The 14,789-nt window shown below is 43.3% G+C and overlaps 1 protein-coding gene across 1 annotated transcript in view; it reads right to left on the bottom strand.

Annotated features, from left to right (window-relative positions):
- PTPRQ (protein tyrosine phosphatase receptor type Q) overlaps nucleotides 1-14,789 on the bottom strand; it is a 140,886-nt gene that overhangs the window by 41,408 nt on the left and 84,689 nt on the right. The window contains exons 28-31 of the mRNA XM_054173787.1: nucleotides 8,099-8,285; nucleotides 4,547-4,791; nucleotides 2,609-2,675; nucleotides 1,269-1,427 (exon numbers count right to left, since the gene is read on the bottom strand). Of these exons, the coding sequence (XP_054029762.1) occupies nucleotides 1,269-1,427; nucleotides 2,609-2,675; nucleotides 4,547-4,791; nucleotides 8,099-8,285 (658 nt within the window). The remainder of the gene's footprint in view (nucleotides 1-1,268; nucleotides 1,428-2,608; nucleotides 2,676-4,546; nucleotides 4,792-8,098; nucleotides 8,286-14,789) is intronic.

Consider the following 14,789-nt stretch of genomic DNA (forward strand, 5'->3'; position numbering starts at 1 on the left):
TTAGTGCTAAACCAGAAAAATCAGAAAGAGGTGAGAAACTGCATGTGAAGTCACTTAATGCAAATGCTTTACTTCTCTATTTTGAAAGCAAGCAAACCAAGGGACTTTAATGCCTGTCATTTGTCTTCCTTGCTTTGAAAGCAACCAAACCAAGGGATTTAAATACCTGTGAGTTATCCTTCTTAGGTACAGTAAGCCTGACCATACGATGTCCTTTCATGAACCTCCCACTCTCATGGGTAGGCAGTTACTCAAAAGAGCATCGTGGCACTGTTCACAGGGAGCAAATGTTCAGCAGTCCATACAAGGGAATACACAATTCTAACCCACAGTCTACAGGAGGGATTTATATCAATCCCCTTCTGCCCCCGTTATGAAATAGAAATAACGGTGGCACATGACTGCATTCTTCTACAGCCAGCTGTAACAGCAACAGGAGAATGACCTTGTTAAAGAAAAGAAAGCTCCAAATTTCCGCCTTTCACAAATTCCCAATGCATTTTTTTTGTTGTTTGTCTGTTTCAAGGAAACAGGAAATAAATGTAACTAATAACAACAGAGCCAGAATAATATTAACAACAAAGCCAGAATAATATTGGTGACTTCAACTAGCATGGATGACTCCTTGTTGGCAAGTGCTTCCAAAATCCACTAACCAGCCCACAGGTATTGTGAAAGATAATTTTGATCTCACCAGCCCACAGGTATTGTGAAGGATATCTTTGACCTTAGCATAGGGAAAATTCTAAACAATCCCATTGGAAAGATATCTACTATAAGATGGGTTGTACCAAAACAATTCTCTCCAATTCCTCCTCTCCTCTCCTCTCCTCTCCTCTCCTCTCCTCTCCTCTCCTCTCCTCTCCTCTCCTCTCCTCTCCTCTCCTCTCCTCTCCTCTCCTCTCCTCTCCTCTCCTCTCCTCTCCTCTCCTCTCCTCTCCTCTCCTCTCCTCTCCTCTCCTCTCCTCTCCTCTCCTCTCCTCTCCCTCTCCTCTCCCTCTCCTCTCCCTCTCCTCTCCCTCTCCTCTCCCTCTCCTCTCCCTCTCCTCTCCCTCTCCTCTCCCTCTCCTCTCCCTCTCCTCTCCTCTCCCTCTCCTCTCCTCTCCCTTTCCCTCTCCTCTCCTGCCACAGCTGAAGTGTCTCTGTTAGTTGTTTTCTAACATGAAATTACTGAGATCCAAGACAAGGAATAAAAAAAGAGAGAAGACAAACACCCTGAAAATAAAGACATTAAAAGGAAAAATCTGAGAGGACTCATAACATCCTACCTCCAGCTTCCACAACCAGAACTTGTATCTTCTTGATAGGGCCATGATCATCACTGTAATAACATATTGGCATTCTGATTGTAATCGTGGTGGCCGTGACGAGCAGCGCCCCATTGCTGTCATAAACTGGTGCTGGTTTCTTTTTGGGCCGTGGTGGTTCTGGTTTTGAACAAACATAGACCACAGAGCTTCGTTTTAAAACGCTTGCATGACAAGTTCAGGCACGTAGCTGTGCTGCGCAAGACACACCTTTGGCATATTTTCAGGGGCAACTTCATGCTTTGAAAACCTGATAAATGCTTCTGCATACCAATTTTCAGTTAAAAGGCACCACAGGAATAAAGACTGAATCACAGAATCACAGAAGCATTCAGGCTGGAAAAGACCCTCAGGATCACCAAGTCCAACCAATAACTCTGCTCTACAAAGTTCGCCCCCCAACCGCAGCCCCAAGCACCACATCCAAACAACCTTTAAACACATCCAGGGTTGGTGACTCAACCACGTCCCTGGGCAGCAATTTTTCAATTCATTTCAATCAATGACTGTTTTTGTTCCACAATTGTGGTCATGGAATCATAGTATGGCTTAGGTTGGAAGGGACCTTAGAGATCATCTACTCCAACCTCCCCACCGTGGGCAGGGATGCCTCACAACTAGACTCAGCTGCTCAAGGCCTCATCCAGCCTGGCCTTCAACACCCCCATGGAGGAGACATCAACAGCCTCCCTGGCTGGGGTCCCACCACCCATGTGCTGAAGGACTTCTCCATAAGATCCAGTCTGCTTCAGGTTCAAACCATTCCCCCTTGTCCTACTGCTAGACACCCTTATGAAAAGTCCCTCTTCAGCCTGCCTGTAGCATCCCTTCAGGTACTGGAAGGCAGCTAGAAGATTTCCCCTGGAGTTTTCTCTTCTCCAGGCTGAAGTCTCCCAACTCCCTCAGCCTCTCCTCATAGCAGAGGTCTTACAGCCCTTGGATGATCATTGTGGCCCTCCTCTGGGCTCACTTCCCCAGCAATACTCCTTGCTTTTTTATATCTCTGTGACATTCTTCTGAGCTTTTCATTGATGGTAACTAAAAGGCTGAAGCCAATATGATCACTTCCCTGACTCTGCACAGGGCTTACAGTGTCATTCACATATGAATAGCAAATAATCAATAGCACACAGCAAAACTGAGCACTGCAATTCCAGACTATCAGTGATGTGCTCCTGTTCCTCCATTATGTGGTCTCTAAACAACAGACAAAGGCACACAGCTGTGTATTGACAGGTAGAAAAGCAATTTCTTCAGCATTTATGGAGGATTCAGCTAAAAGGGTACATTGGGAGACATACCTTTGATATCCATGGTTATTTTCAATTGAATTTTTGGCCCTGCACCTGCACCATTAATTGCATACACCTTAAAAAAACAAAACAAAACCCACATACACTTGTTTTAATGAATGTTTGTAATAGTATCTGCAATAACAATATATTTGAATCAACAATGAATGCTGAAACACTCCTTTTGTCGTTCACCCTTTGCTGCAACTTCTTATTTCTTTACAATCAGTGGCACTTCAGCACTTGTAATGCAGGTCTCCCAAAAGGGAGAAAAATAAGCCCACTTCAATAGTTATGTTGCTTCCTTTCACATTCCAGACTCTGATTCACAGAATCACAGAAACAATCAGGTTGGAAAAGACCCTCAGGATCACCAAACCCCACTGAGAACCCTACTCGACAATGGTCACCCCTAAACCATAGCCCCAAGCACCACATCCAAACCACCTTTCAACACAGCTAGGCTTGGTGACTCCATCACCTCCCTGGGCATCACGTCCCAATGCTTTCCTACTGTCCAGTCTAAACCTACGCAATGGCAGCTTGAGGCCGTTCCCTCTTGTTCTGTCACTAATGACCTGTGAGAAGAGACCAGCAGCAGCCTCTCCACAAGGTCCTTTCACATAGTTGTAGACTGCAATGAGGTCTCCTCTCAGCCTCCTATTTCTCAAACTAACCGTCCCCAGCTCCTTCACTTGCTCTTCATCAGATTTATTCTCCAGGCCCTTCACAGCTTCCTTGCCCTCCTCTGCCCTGGCTCCAGCACCTCCACATCTCTCTTGTATTGAGGTGCCCAAAACTGGACACAACACTCCAGGTGTGGCCTCACCATAGCTGAGTCCCAGGGCACAATCTCCTCCCTGCTCCTCCTGGACACAGAATTGCTGATCCCAGCCAGGATGCCATTGGCCTTCTTGGCCACCTGGGCACACTGCTGGCTCCTATTCTGCTGCTTGTCCATGAGCACCCCCAGGTCCCATTCTGCCAGCAGCTTTCCAGCCACACTGCCCCAAGCCTGTTTGGGGTTGCTGTGACCCAAGTACAGGATATGGCATTTGGCCTTGTTGAAGCTCTGAAAGGACTTCATACTCCTAGTATCATAGAATGTCTTGGGTTGGAAGGGACCTTTAAGGGTCATCTAGTCTGTAATAATGTGTTGCAGGCTGCTTTGCTAGCACTGGAATTAAGGTACAATGCCAACCACTAGTGAAGAGTCCTCCTCCCACTCACTCTGCCCTCTTCATTGCTCCTCTCATACCTCAGACTTGTCTCTATTCACATGTCACAGTTTGAAGGGGAAACTTTGGCCTAGATCCTGACTGCAAAGACTGAAAATCAAATAAATTACCATTGGATGCAACAGGAAAACAATGCTAAGTTCTACAGAATTCATTGGCTTGCTAATGGGATATAGAGCAGAGGCAGAAACACTTCCTGCTCTCTTTTCTTCTTCTGTTGCTTCTGCTTGCAACAACTTTCCTCTCTCTGTCCTGTGGCCTTGCTAGGGGATCTCTGTTTTGACTCCTGTGTGAGGTAACAGGAGGAGGGAGGGAGTGAGGGAGGAGGTGAACAGTCCCCCTGGATCCATCCAGGGGGAGTCTGAGGAGTTTCTGTGTCGTTTATAGATTGTAACCACATCTACATTGTACATTTGGTAGATATTTAATTGCATTTCCTATTTCTAGATTGAAGTTTGCTCGTAAATAGAGCTTCATTTGCTTCCATCCCAAACAGAGCTAAATCTGGTGATTTATTTTGGGGGTAGTTTCTCTAAATTAATTGGGGGGGAGGTGTGTGTGTGTGTGTAATTTCAACCCACCACATCACACCACAGCTGACATTCTCAGCACGAAAATCTCATGTGCAGCCTATCTTTGTGCTCCTGATCCAGACTTATCTCTCACTTACATCAAAGTCAAAACACAAAGAGAAACCACCAGTTCTTACGCTGACATTGTAGGTATTTCCTCCTTTCAGCCCTTCTATCATGGCAGTGACTGACTGATCTGTTTTATCAATGACACTGAGGTTGTGGATCTGGATGGCAGCAGGGTCGTCCTCGTTGTAAACCATAGCCTGATACACCTGGATGTTCCCGTTTGGTTCAGATGGGGGCACAAAGGTTACTTGGAACTTTGTTACTTCATCTGGTATCTTCTGGAAGGTTATGTTGTTAGGTGGGTCTTCAGGCACTGAAATCAGATTACTTAATCAGTTTACTACTATCACAGTTAACACCCCCCTCCCCCCCTCGAGCACTACCATTTTTGCATGTCATTGTTATGCCATTGGTTATTTCACTGCTTTTATTAGAAACATCTCAAATACTTGCTGCATGTGTGCATATTTATAAAGGCAGTAACAAGTTCAGTAGTTTGTGAAATCCTGTTCTCATGGATAACCTTCAATGCTACAAAGACCAAAAATAATCAGAGAAACACAGAAAGTGAAATTATTCGAGTGAATTAGATGCTTCCACTCAGTCTTACCCTGAACTTAACATTATCTTTAAGGCTCCATACTATACAGTCCAGGAATTAAAGATTCAGCAATTCAAAAGACATCAGAACACAAAAAAATCTCCAAACATGAAAACCACAGAATCACAGAATGCCAGGGGCTGAAAGGGGCCTCAAAAGCTCATCCAGTCCAACCCCCCTGCCAGAGTGGGAGCACCTAGAGCAGATCACACAGGAACTCATCCAGGCAGGGCTTGAATATCTCCAGACAGGGACACTCCACAACTCCCTCTGGGCAGCCTCTTCCAGTGCTCTGTCACCCTCACAGGGAAAAAACCCAATAATTCTCATGTTCACCTGGAACTTCCTATGCCTCGACTTCCACCACTGTCCCTTGTGCTGTGTCATTGGGCATCACCCGGCAGAGCCTGGCTCCAGCCTCTTGGCACTCACCCTGCACATCTCTATCAACAGGAATGAGGTCACACCTTAATCATTGGGATAAACTTCATCAGTCTCTGCTCAGAAAGGTTTCTTCTGAGTTCCTGCTTGGCAAGCCTGAAGGCATCATTATGCCTTGCAATACATCTAGGGTAAACAAATCCTTGCATGGGTTGACAAGCAAGAAGCAAGTGTTAGTCTTGAGTATCCCTTTCTGAAAGCCCTCTGTCAACAGCAAGCTCCCTCCCAACATACAAACAAGCTTCCAGGAGTCTCTGATTAGCACAGCTAACATTTAAGGAAGAACTTTCCCCTAGCCAATGCCCAGAGAGAAGCACAGCATGCATTTTTGTCCCAATTTTTTGAAACAACACTTATTCCAGTAGCTTATTCTCAAGACAGCAGAGGTATAAATCATTTTCCCAACATCCCTATCTGAAAGGAAAGGCTATAACATTCTTTCCAGGCAGCTAAATATTTATTGCCCTACCTGAGCATGACAAGGCTGTAGTGTGACATCTAAATAGGAAAATCAAGGAACTGAAGGTAAAAGCATTCTCTCAGCCAAGGATTTAGATGTAGTCATACCTCCCAGGTCTTTTTCCACCCCAGCCAAAAAAATAAAGACTTACTCTGGCTGCCCTGAAGTAAGTCTGCATAAACTGGTCCTAACTCAGGCACACACACACACACACACACACACACATAGTGTATATATATATACACACTTATAGTATATATATGTGTGTGTATACATATAGTGTATATATATATATACACATATACACTATACAAGTATACTATACACACTATACAAGATAAGATGAGATGAAGAAAATAACTGTTCCTCTCCAAGGTTGCTGCATCTCCTAATGTATCACATTTTAACATAAGAGAAAGGGCTACCCAAAAAGTGGGGGGAAAAAAAAAGGTAGATCAAGGAGCAGATCTCCACCATCTAATTTAGTCTTAATTCATTTTTCCACAGCAAAAGACTGTATCAGTCTCTAGGGATATGAACAGGTCAGGAAATCCTGATAATTTAATGTATTAAAGGTAATAGATTTATTGATTTGTGTATATATATTTATATATTTGTATATATATGTTTATATTTATATATGTCTACATATATACAAACACACACATATACACACAAAGCCATATCATAGCTATTGTATCATATCAATAATATCATATCAAATCTGTCATATCAATCATATACATCATATTAATCATATCAGACTACATCTATATCTGTTATTTCCAAGACTCATTATGAACTTCATGAATCCTGTGTAGTAGAGCTGCCTAGAATGCTCCCCCCAAAAAGACATGTGTTCTTTCTCTTCAATCAAGATGTTCTGCCAAGAGCTTTGAGTTTCAGCCTAGTCTTGAGCAAGAAGGTGTTTTGGGTACCCAGGCTGGTTTCCTTGTGGTCCCTTCGAACCCTGACTGATACTATGATACTATATATCTATCATATCACATCTGTCATATCACATCTATACCTATCATATCATATCTATATCTATATCTATCATATCACATCTATATCTATCATATATCTATCATATCATATCTATCATATCACCTGTATATAATATAATATCTATCATATCATATCTACATAGATCATATAATATCTATCATATGGGACATTGGGTTTTCATCCATCAAAGGGAAGATAAATGACAAATACAGTACAATATATCTAAGTCTGAAATGAACCTGAATAGATATAGCTAAAGAATCTGACCTGCACCTCACCTCACTGCAGATAAGACAACTGTATGTTATACACACTTGATAACTGGCTTGATTGAAACAAAACTTCCAATGCCTTTTCAGAAAATACTTTTTTGGGTTTTTTTTTGCCTGTTTGTTTAAATGTCCTTAGTAAACAATTCCAAACCAGCAAAGAAAACAGACAGAGCTTAGCCAGGAAGCGTGTATGTAAAGCTAGGATTGTATCTTCCCCATGCACATCTGTTTATATTGTCCTAAGCAAATCCCATCTCCTTTTCTGTAACGCAACCTCTCAGCGTCAGGAGGTCCTTATGAAATCTCTCATCCCAGTTTTGTTTTCCTGAGTAACTCAATAGCATTAGCAGTTTCTGCCACCTCAGTATCAACTTCCTTCTCCAGATAGCTTTGACTCTGTGGAACAGCTGACTCAAGTGCAGATCCCTGTGGGCCTTAACTAGCAACCTCATTCTACTGAGAATAAACAAATTGTGCCCTCAAGTGAAGGTCCCTTCACCTATCTTATGTATCCATGCTAATACAGAGAGGACTTCATTCTATAGTCTCCATGGACTGTAGAAGTAATCCAGATGACTGTGTTCTATGCACCCATATTTGCCATTAAGCAAGTTAAGGTCTCTGCATTGCAAAAGCCAAATCTCAGTGTTTGTCACCACCATCACTTGTTTTGTTGACTACCACCTTTGTAAATGTAAGAGGAAAAAACCATCGTGAGGAGAAGTCTGCGTTGGAAGTGCACCAAGCCATCAAAACTGCCACTGATTCATCAGATGAAAGAAAAAGTGCAAAGTTTAGCTGATATAAAGTAGGTAAAAAATAAAGAAATACAAACCTGCTTCAAAGGTGGAGACAATGACTGGAGAGCTAGCCTTGCCCTCAAGGAGTGCGGCGTTAACATCTCCCGTAAAGGCAATGATCACTACGGAATACCTTGTAAATGCTTTTAAATCAGAGACTTCTAAGTCTTTGCCCTCGTCATTTGTCTTCAGAAATTGAGCTTTATAATTGTCATTATCTACCTGTAAAATAACAACAACAACAAAAACAGAACACCCCACCCCACGCCGATTACAAGACTTGAAACAGTCAAAAGCAGGACATCATTATTTGAACATCTTACTTAGCTTTTATCTTTCTTCTTTTCACAGAAACACAGAATGCCAGGGGCTGGAAGGGAGCTTGAAAGCTCATCCAGCCTAACACCCCTGCCAGAGCAGGAGCACCTAGAGCAGATCACACAGGAACACATCCAGGCAGGTCTTGAATAGTTGTTTGGGCGGTGTTGGATTGGTTGATGGGTTGGACGCGATGATCTTGAAGGTCTCTTCCAACCTGGTTTATTCTATGTATTCTATTCTATGTATTCTATGTATCTCCAGACAGGGAGACTCCACAACCACCCTGGGCAGCCTCTTCCAGGGCTCTGTCACCCTCACAGGGAAAAAACCGTTATCCTCATGTCTCCATGGAACTTCCTCTGCCTCAGCTTCCACCCAGTGCCCCTTGTGCTGGCATTGGGCATCACCCAGCAGAGCCTGGCTCCAACCTCTGGGCACTCACCCTGCACATCTTTATCAACATGAAGGAGGTCACCTCTCAGGCTCCTCCTCTCCAAGCTACAGAGCCCTCAGCTCCCTCAGGCTCTCCTAATAAGGAAGATCTTCCACTCCCTTCATCATTTTTGTGGCTCCCTGCTGGACTGTTTCAAGCAGTTCCCTGAGGTCCTTCCTGAGCTGAGGGGCCCAGAACTGGACACAGTACTCCAGATGCAGCCTCAGCAGGGCAGAGTAGACGGGGAGGAGAATCATTTAGATGGAAGTTTTCACAAAGAGTCTCTGGCTATGAAGCCGAGAGAGCTGCAGAGGTGAGTGCGCTGCCACTTCACCTATGTGTTGCTTCTTCACCACTTCAGGCAGTATGGGATTAAGGAAACAGGCTGTTAGCTTGGTGCTGCCTTCCACCAAGCAAACATGAACTGATTGGTAGATGCTGGGTTAGGTGAGCGGCAGTCACCTGCAACAGAAATCAAACTAGGCAAAGATCCAGACAATGAGCGAGTGTATAGCAGAGAATTGTTTGGAATCCAAAACCAAAAAGGAAATTTAGCAACAACATCTGATGTTGGTGTAACTGCAGAAGGTGCAGTTAGAGTCATAGAATTGTCAGGGTTGGAAGAGACCTCAAGGAGCATCCAGTTCCAATTCCCCTGCCATGGGCAGGGACACCTCACACTACAGCAGGTTGCTCACAGCCACATCCAGCCTGGCCTGAAAAACCTCCAGGCATGAGGCTTCCACCACCTCACCACCCTCATGAGGAAGAACTTCTTCCTCACATCCAATCTGAATCTACCCACGTCTAGTTTTGTTCCATCCCCCCCTGTCCTATCACTCCCTGACACCCTCAAAAGTCCCTCCCCAGCTTTCTTGTAGCTCCCTTCAGATCCTGGAAGGCCACAAGAAGGTTTCCTTGGAGCCTTCTCTTCACCAGACTGAACAGCCCCAACTCCCTCAGTCTGTCTCCATAGGAGTTTAAAAGAAGCACTACTTATAAGACAGTGGGGAGGGACTAACTCTCTCACTAGAAGAGCTGAAAAGCAGAAATCATTTTGGTTCAACCTAGGAAAGGGAGAGCAGTGGAAAACATAGTAACAACTTCAAAACAGAAAAGAGGAAGTTGCTAAGTGGAAGAGAATTCATTGTTTCCAGTGCTCATGAAAACACAAATAGAAACAACAGCAACAACAAAAAAGTAGACACCAAAAATGATTAGAATTAAAAATTACCAAAGCTCAGTGTGGAACTAAAGCTATAAATTTAGTTAAAAACTAGAAGAATGTATTGAGGGATTTAGAGCAATTTTCAGCACTGGACATTTCAAAGAACAAGGTCATGAATCACTTGGGGAAAGGACTTTCAGTGCACTTGTATTTGTATCAGAGCAAGATATGGACTGCTTGATGTCCTGGGATCCCTATCATCCCTACATCTCAAATAATCTTTAGTCCTGTAGTAAAACCTACTGTGTTGGGCTTTATGTCCAATTAATCACTTCTCATGTGTGGTAGTTTTAGGCTATGCCTTTAAAAATTTTTCACAGATCTCGAACAGAAAAGTAGTAAAATGGAAATAAATCACTCTTGGCTGTGAAAAGGAAAATAAAGATCATTCTAAAGAATTCCATTGGAGTGATTAGGTGGTGCTGGATGATAGGTTGGACACGATGATCTTGAAGGTCTCTTCCAACCTGGTCTGGTCTGGTCTGGTCTGGTCTATTCTATTCTATTCTATTCTATTCTATTCTATTCTATTCTATTCTATTCAAGTTCTTGTTCCCAAACCAATTCCTCTCATCTCCTAACCTCTCCTCTCCGAACCTCTCTGAACCTCTCCTCTCTGAAACTCTGCTCTCCTCTATGAACCTCTCCTCACCTCTCCTCTCCTCTTGCTTCTTCACTCTGAAGAGATACTAACTTGCTTCTGCTTGACCTTGGCTGCATTGTTTTGGTTCAGTCTAACAGCAATTTTCTCTGCTCCTTCCTCTCTCTTTTGACCAGGGGGGGCCCTTGTGCTGTTTGTTAATTGTAAATACTGTAAATCCTGTGTATTTTGTATATACTCATTGGATTCCATTGTAGATTGTAGTTCTGCCTGTAAATACAGCTTCCATTTGCTTCCATACTGAACTGCTCTGGCAAAATTAAAGGGGGGGAGGTGGGGGGATGGGGGTGGGATTTCAACCCACCACATACTGCTAGCTTAGAAAACAAAAGGAGAGAAATGACAAGTTGGGAGTTTTTCTAGTGTTTGATTAAGTGCAATTTACAGAATAGTTTTTACATCTATTCCCACTACTTCAGCTAGTGAGGTTTTCATTTTGTTTCTTCAGTGTGTACTTTGAGGACAGGATCAGGTAGCTGTACAGTAGTTTTCCCACTGGATGAAATCCATACTAAATGCAGCTGCTAAAACATTAAACCAGCTCAGGCATACCTTTTATTTGACAGATATGCATCTATCCCCACAGAGAATTAACCCGAACCAAGCTTTCTGATGGCCTGAACAGACATTCATTTCCTGGAATAGCCATCAAGAGCTGAAACTCTTTTTATCCTATCTGTCCAAAATGTGGCAAACAAATATTTATACAAGAGCTAAAACACAATCACAGCGCTAGGTCATTAAATGAATCTCTCTCATTAGAATTAAGAGCTACCAAAGCTGCAATGATATGCTTCAATATGTAACTGAAACTATAAGTTTAGTTAAAAAACTAGAAGAAAATAGAAAAGAGGAAGTTCCTAAGTGGAAGAGAATTCATCATTTCCAGTGCTCATGAAAACACAAATAGAACAAAAAGAATGTAGACAGCAAAAATCATTAGAGTTAAAAATTGCCAAAGCTCAATATGGAACTAAAACCACACATTTAGTTAAAACCTTAAAGAATGTAATTGAGGGGTTTTGAGCAATTTTCAGCACTGGATAGTTTGAAGAATAAGGTCAAGGTTAAATGTTTCAGTTCCATCTTCCTTACTCTGAGCAATTCTTTGATTCAGGACTCCTTCTAATTATCGTAGGCAGCAAAACAAACTGAGACAGCTCAGAGGGGTAATAATGATGAGGGAGTTCTTCTGAGCTATAAAACTGCAAGGAACAGCCTAGCAATTTAAACAGAGCCCTAATAAATCACCTGATGAATACTAATTGCTGCCTTTTAAGAGTAAGGGAATCAGGGAGTAGAAATCTGAAGTTGTTCTGTTAGGTGAGCCTATTCTTAGCAATTTTTAAAGGTACTCAGCTGAGAATTAAAATGAGTAAAGTTATATACATAGGGAGGGTGTTTGTGGAATTTGGAGCCTTCATAGAAACTTTCCCATTGGGACAATAAAATGTACAGTTAAATTTTCTCTGAAAAGGACTGTGACAGCTTTATTGGCCTTTAAGAAGGAATAGATCTGTCTTCCAAGACCTACAGAACTGACACCTGTACTTACTGATCATTAGACAGACAACATCTGATTGCAAGGAATCCTCAAGCGTAAAGCTAGACAGCTGAAATACATTGGTGGGGGGGGGGGGGGGGGGGGGAACCATAGCAAAACCTACTTTTTGAAACCAAAGCCAAAAGCCTCCAAACCAAGGTTTTAAGTTCCTTCAGAAATGCTGGCAGACTCACAGGAAACATTCCATACTTCACTTTAAGAATTTTACTATAACATAACCTGTTAAGGCATTTAGAGCATTTTAATAGTGTAGAATCAAATGACATCGGGATTGCAATTTAGGAGTTAACATAGGATGGATAGGAAGGTGTCCAGAGGAGGGCCACGAGGATGAGCGGAGGGCTGGAGCTGCTCTCCTATGAGTACAGGCTGAGGGAGTTGGGGTTGTTCAGCCTGGACAAGAGAAGGCTCCCAGGAGACCTAATTGTGTCCTTCCAGGGCTACAAGAAAGCTGGGGAGGGACTTTTGAGGGGGTCAGGGAGTGATAGGACTGGGGGGAATGGAGCAAAACTAGAAATGGGCAGATTGAGATTAGATGTTAGGAGTTGTTCCCCATGAGGGTGGTGAGAGACTGGCACAGGTTGCCCAGGGAGGTGGTGGAAGCCTCATGCCTGGAGGTTTTTGCAGCCAGGCTGGATGTGGTTGTGAGCAACCTGCTGTAGTATGAAGTGTCCCTGCCCATGGCAGGGGAGTTGGAACTGGATGCTCCTTGAGGTCCCTTCCAAACCTAACAATTCTGTGATTCTGTTCCAAAACAAATCGATTCTATGTTACACACACACAAACCAAGCTTTGAGCATGGAATTTGGAAGTTTTATCAAAGGCAAGAAAGCAACATTTTTTTCTGTTGATTTTTCTGTTGATTTTTTCTGTAAGGCTGCTGACTGTTAAGTCCAAAGTAACTTCAGAAGAAAGAAGTCTTCTCTAACTTTTGTAAAGGGGAAATAAAAATGGTTATGTAGTTTCTAGTGACCAAAACAAGGAACCATTCCTTCCCTGTTGGCATTTCCCCTGTCACACTACTGCTCTGGTGTGTTCATGACCAAATAGTTCAAGCAGGACAGGGATCTGCTGGAGAGAGTCCAAGGGAGGGCTGCCTGGTGAGGAGAGGCTGAGAGCCTTGGGGCTGTTTAGTCCAGAGAAGAGAAGACTGAGAGGGGATTTAATAAATGTTTATCAATATCTGAGCGCTGGGGGGCAAGAGGGAGGGCACAGGCTCTGCTCACTTGCACCCTGGCATAGGACAAGGGGCAATGGATAGAAACTCCAGCACAGGAGGTTCCACCTCAACATGAGGAGGAACTTCTTCACTGGGAGGGTCACAGAGCACTGGAGCAGGCTGCCCAGAGAGGTTGTGGAGTCTCCTTCTCTGGAGTCTTTCCATCCCCATCTAGATGCCTTCCTGTGTGACCTGTGCTGAATTCTCTGCCAGAGCCAGAACAAGAGGACACAGTCTCAAGCTCTGCCAGGGGAGGTTTAGGCTTGAGGTGGGGAGAAAGTTCTTCCCAAAGAGAGTTGTTAACCATTGGAATATGCTGCCCAGGGAGGTGGTGGGGTCCCCATCCCTGGAGGTGTTCAAGAGGGGATTGGACGTGGCACTTGGTGCCAAGGTTTAGTTGTCATGACGTGTTGGGTGACAGGTTGGACTTGATGATCTCTGAGGTCTTTTCCAACCTTACTGATTCTATGATTCTATGAAAGTTCTTCACAGAAAGAGTAATTTGCCACTGGAATGTGCTGCCCAGGGAGGTGGTGGAGTCCCTGTCCCTGGAGGTGTTCCAAAAAGGCTTGGATGTGCAGTTGGAGCCATGGTTTAGTTGTCAGGAGGTGTTAGGTATTAGGTTGGACTTGATGATCTCTGAGGTCTTTTCCAACCTGGTTGATTGTATGATGTTTCTCTGGGTAAGTTCTGGTAGCTGCTTCCCATTTTCATTGGTAGCCATTTTCTTGTAACAGAACAGGGAACCTATATCCTGCTTAAAACTTGAACTCAGAGTTTCCTGTCTTGCCACAGAGCAGGAAATGAGGTTCATTAATGCTTGTTTTAAGGAACACTCTAAGAGTAGCACAGGATGAAAGAAAAGAGAAAGGTCACTAAAGCTTTTATTTTATGCCAGCCTTTTTGTACTTAAAAAGGTCAAGGAGAAAAGAGTTATGGCAGTGCTACCACAATACAGCTAATCTGATGGACAGAGAACCAAGTAGAAAGTCAGACCTCTCATGTCAAGTTTGCTACCTGGTGCACTACAACTTGTCCTTTTGTTGGGGTCTCTACTCTGGTTTGTAAAAATCATGGCAGTGAATTCCTGCCTTTGAATAACAATAATTTAAAGAGTAACTAATATTTCTATTGGTAAACAGCAGCACTATTTGTTACAGAGGTAGCCTTCCACAGAGCTCCCTTACTGTTATCCTTTGTGCATTTAGAGCTGCCCTTTTTTGTTCTCTTCAAGACCTCTTCGTAGCATAGATTTTTTAATATCAAGGAATTCATTTCTCTCCCATTAAGAACTTTATAA

This window comes from Dryobates pubescens, chromosome 27 (assembly GCF_014839835.1).
Source record: "Dryobates pubescens isolate bDryPub1 chromosome 27, bDryPub1.pri, whole genome shotgun sequence".
NCBI lineage: Eukaryota > Metazoa > Chordata > Aves > Piciformes > Picidae > Dryobates > Dryobates pubescens.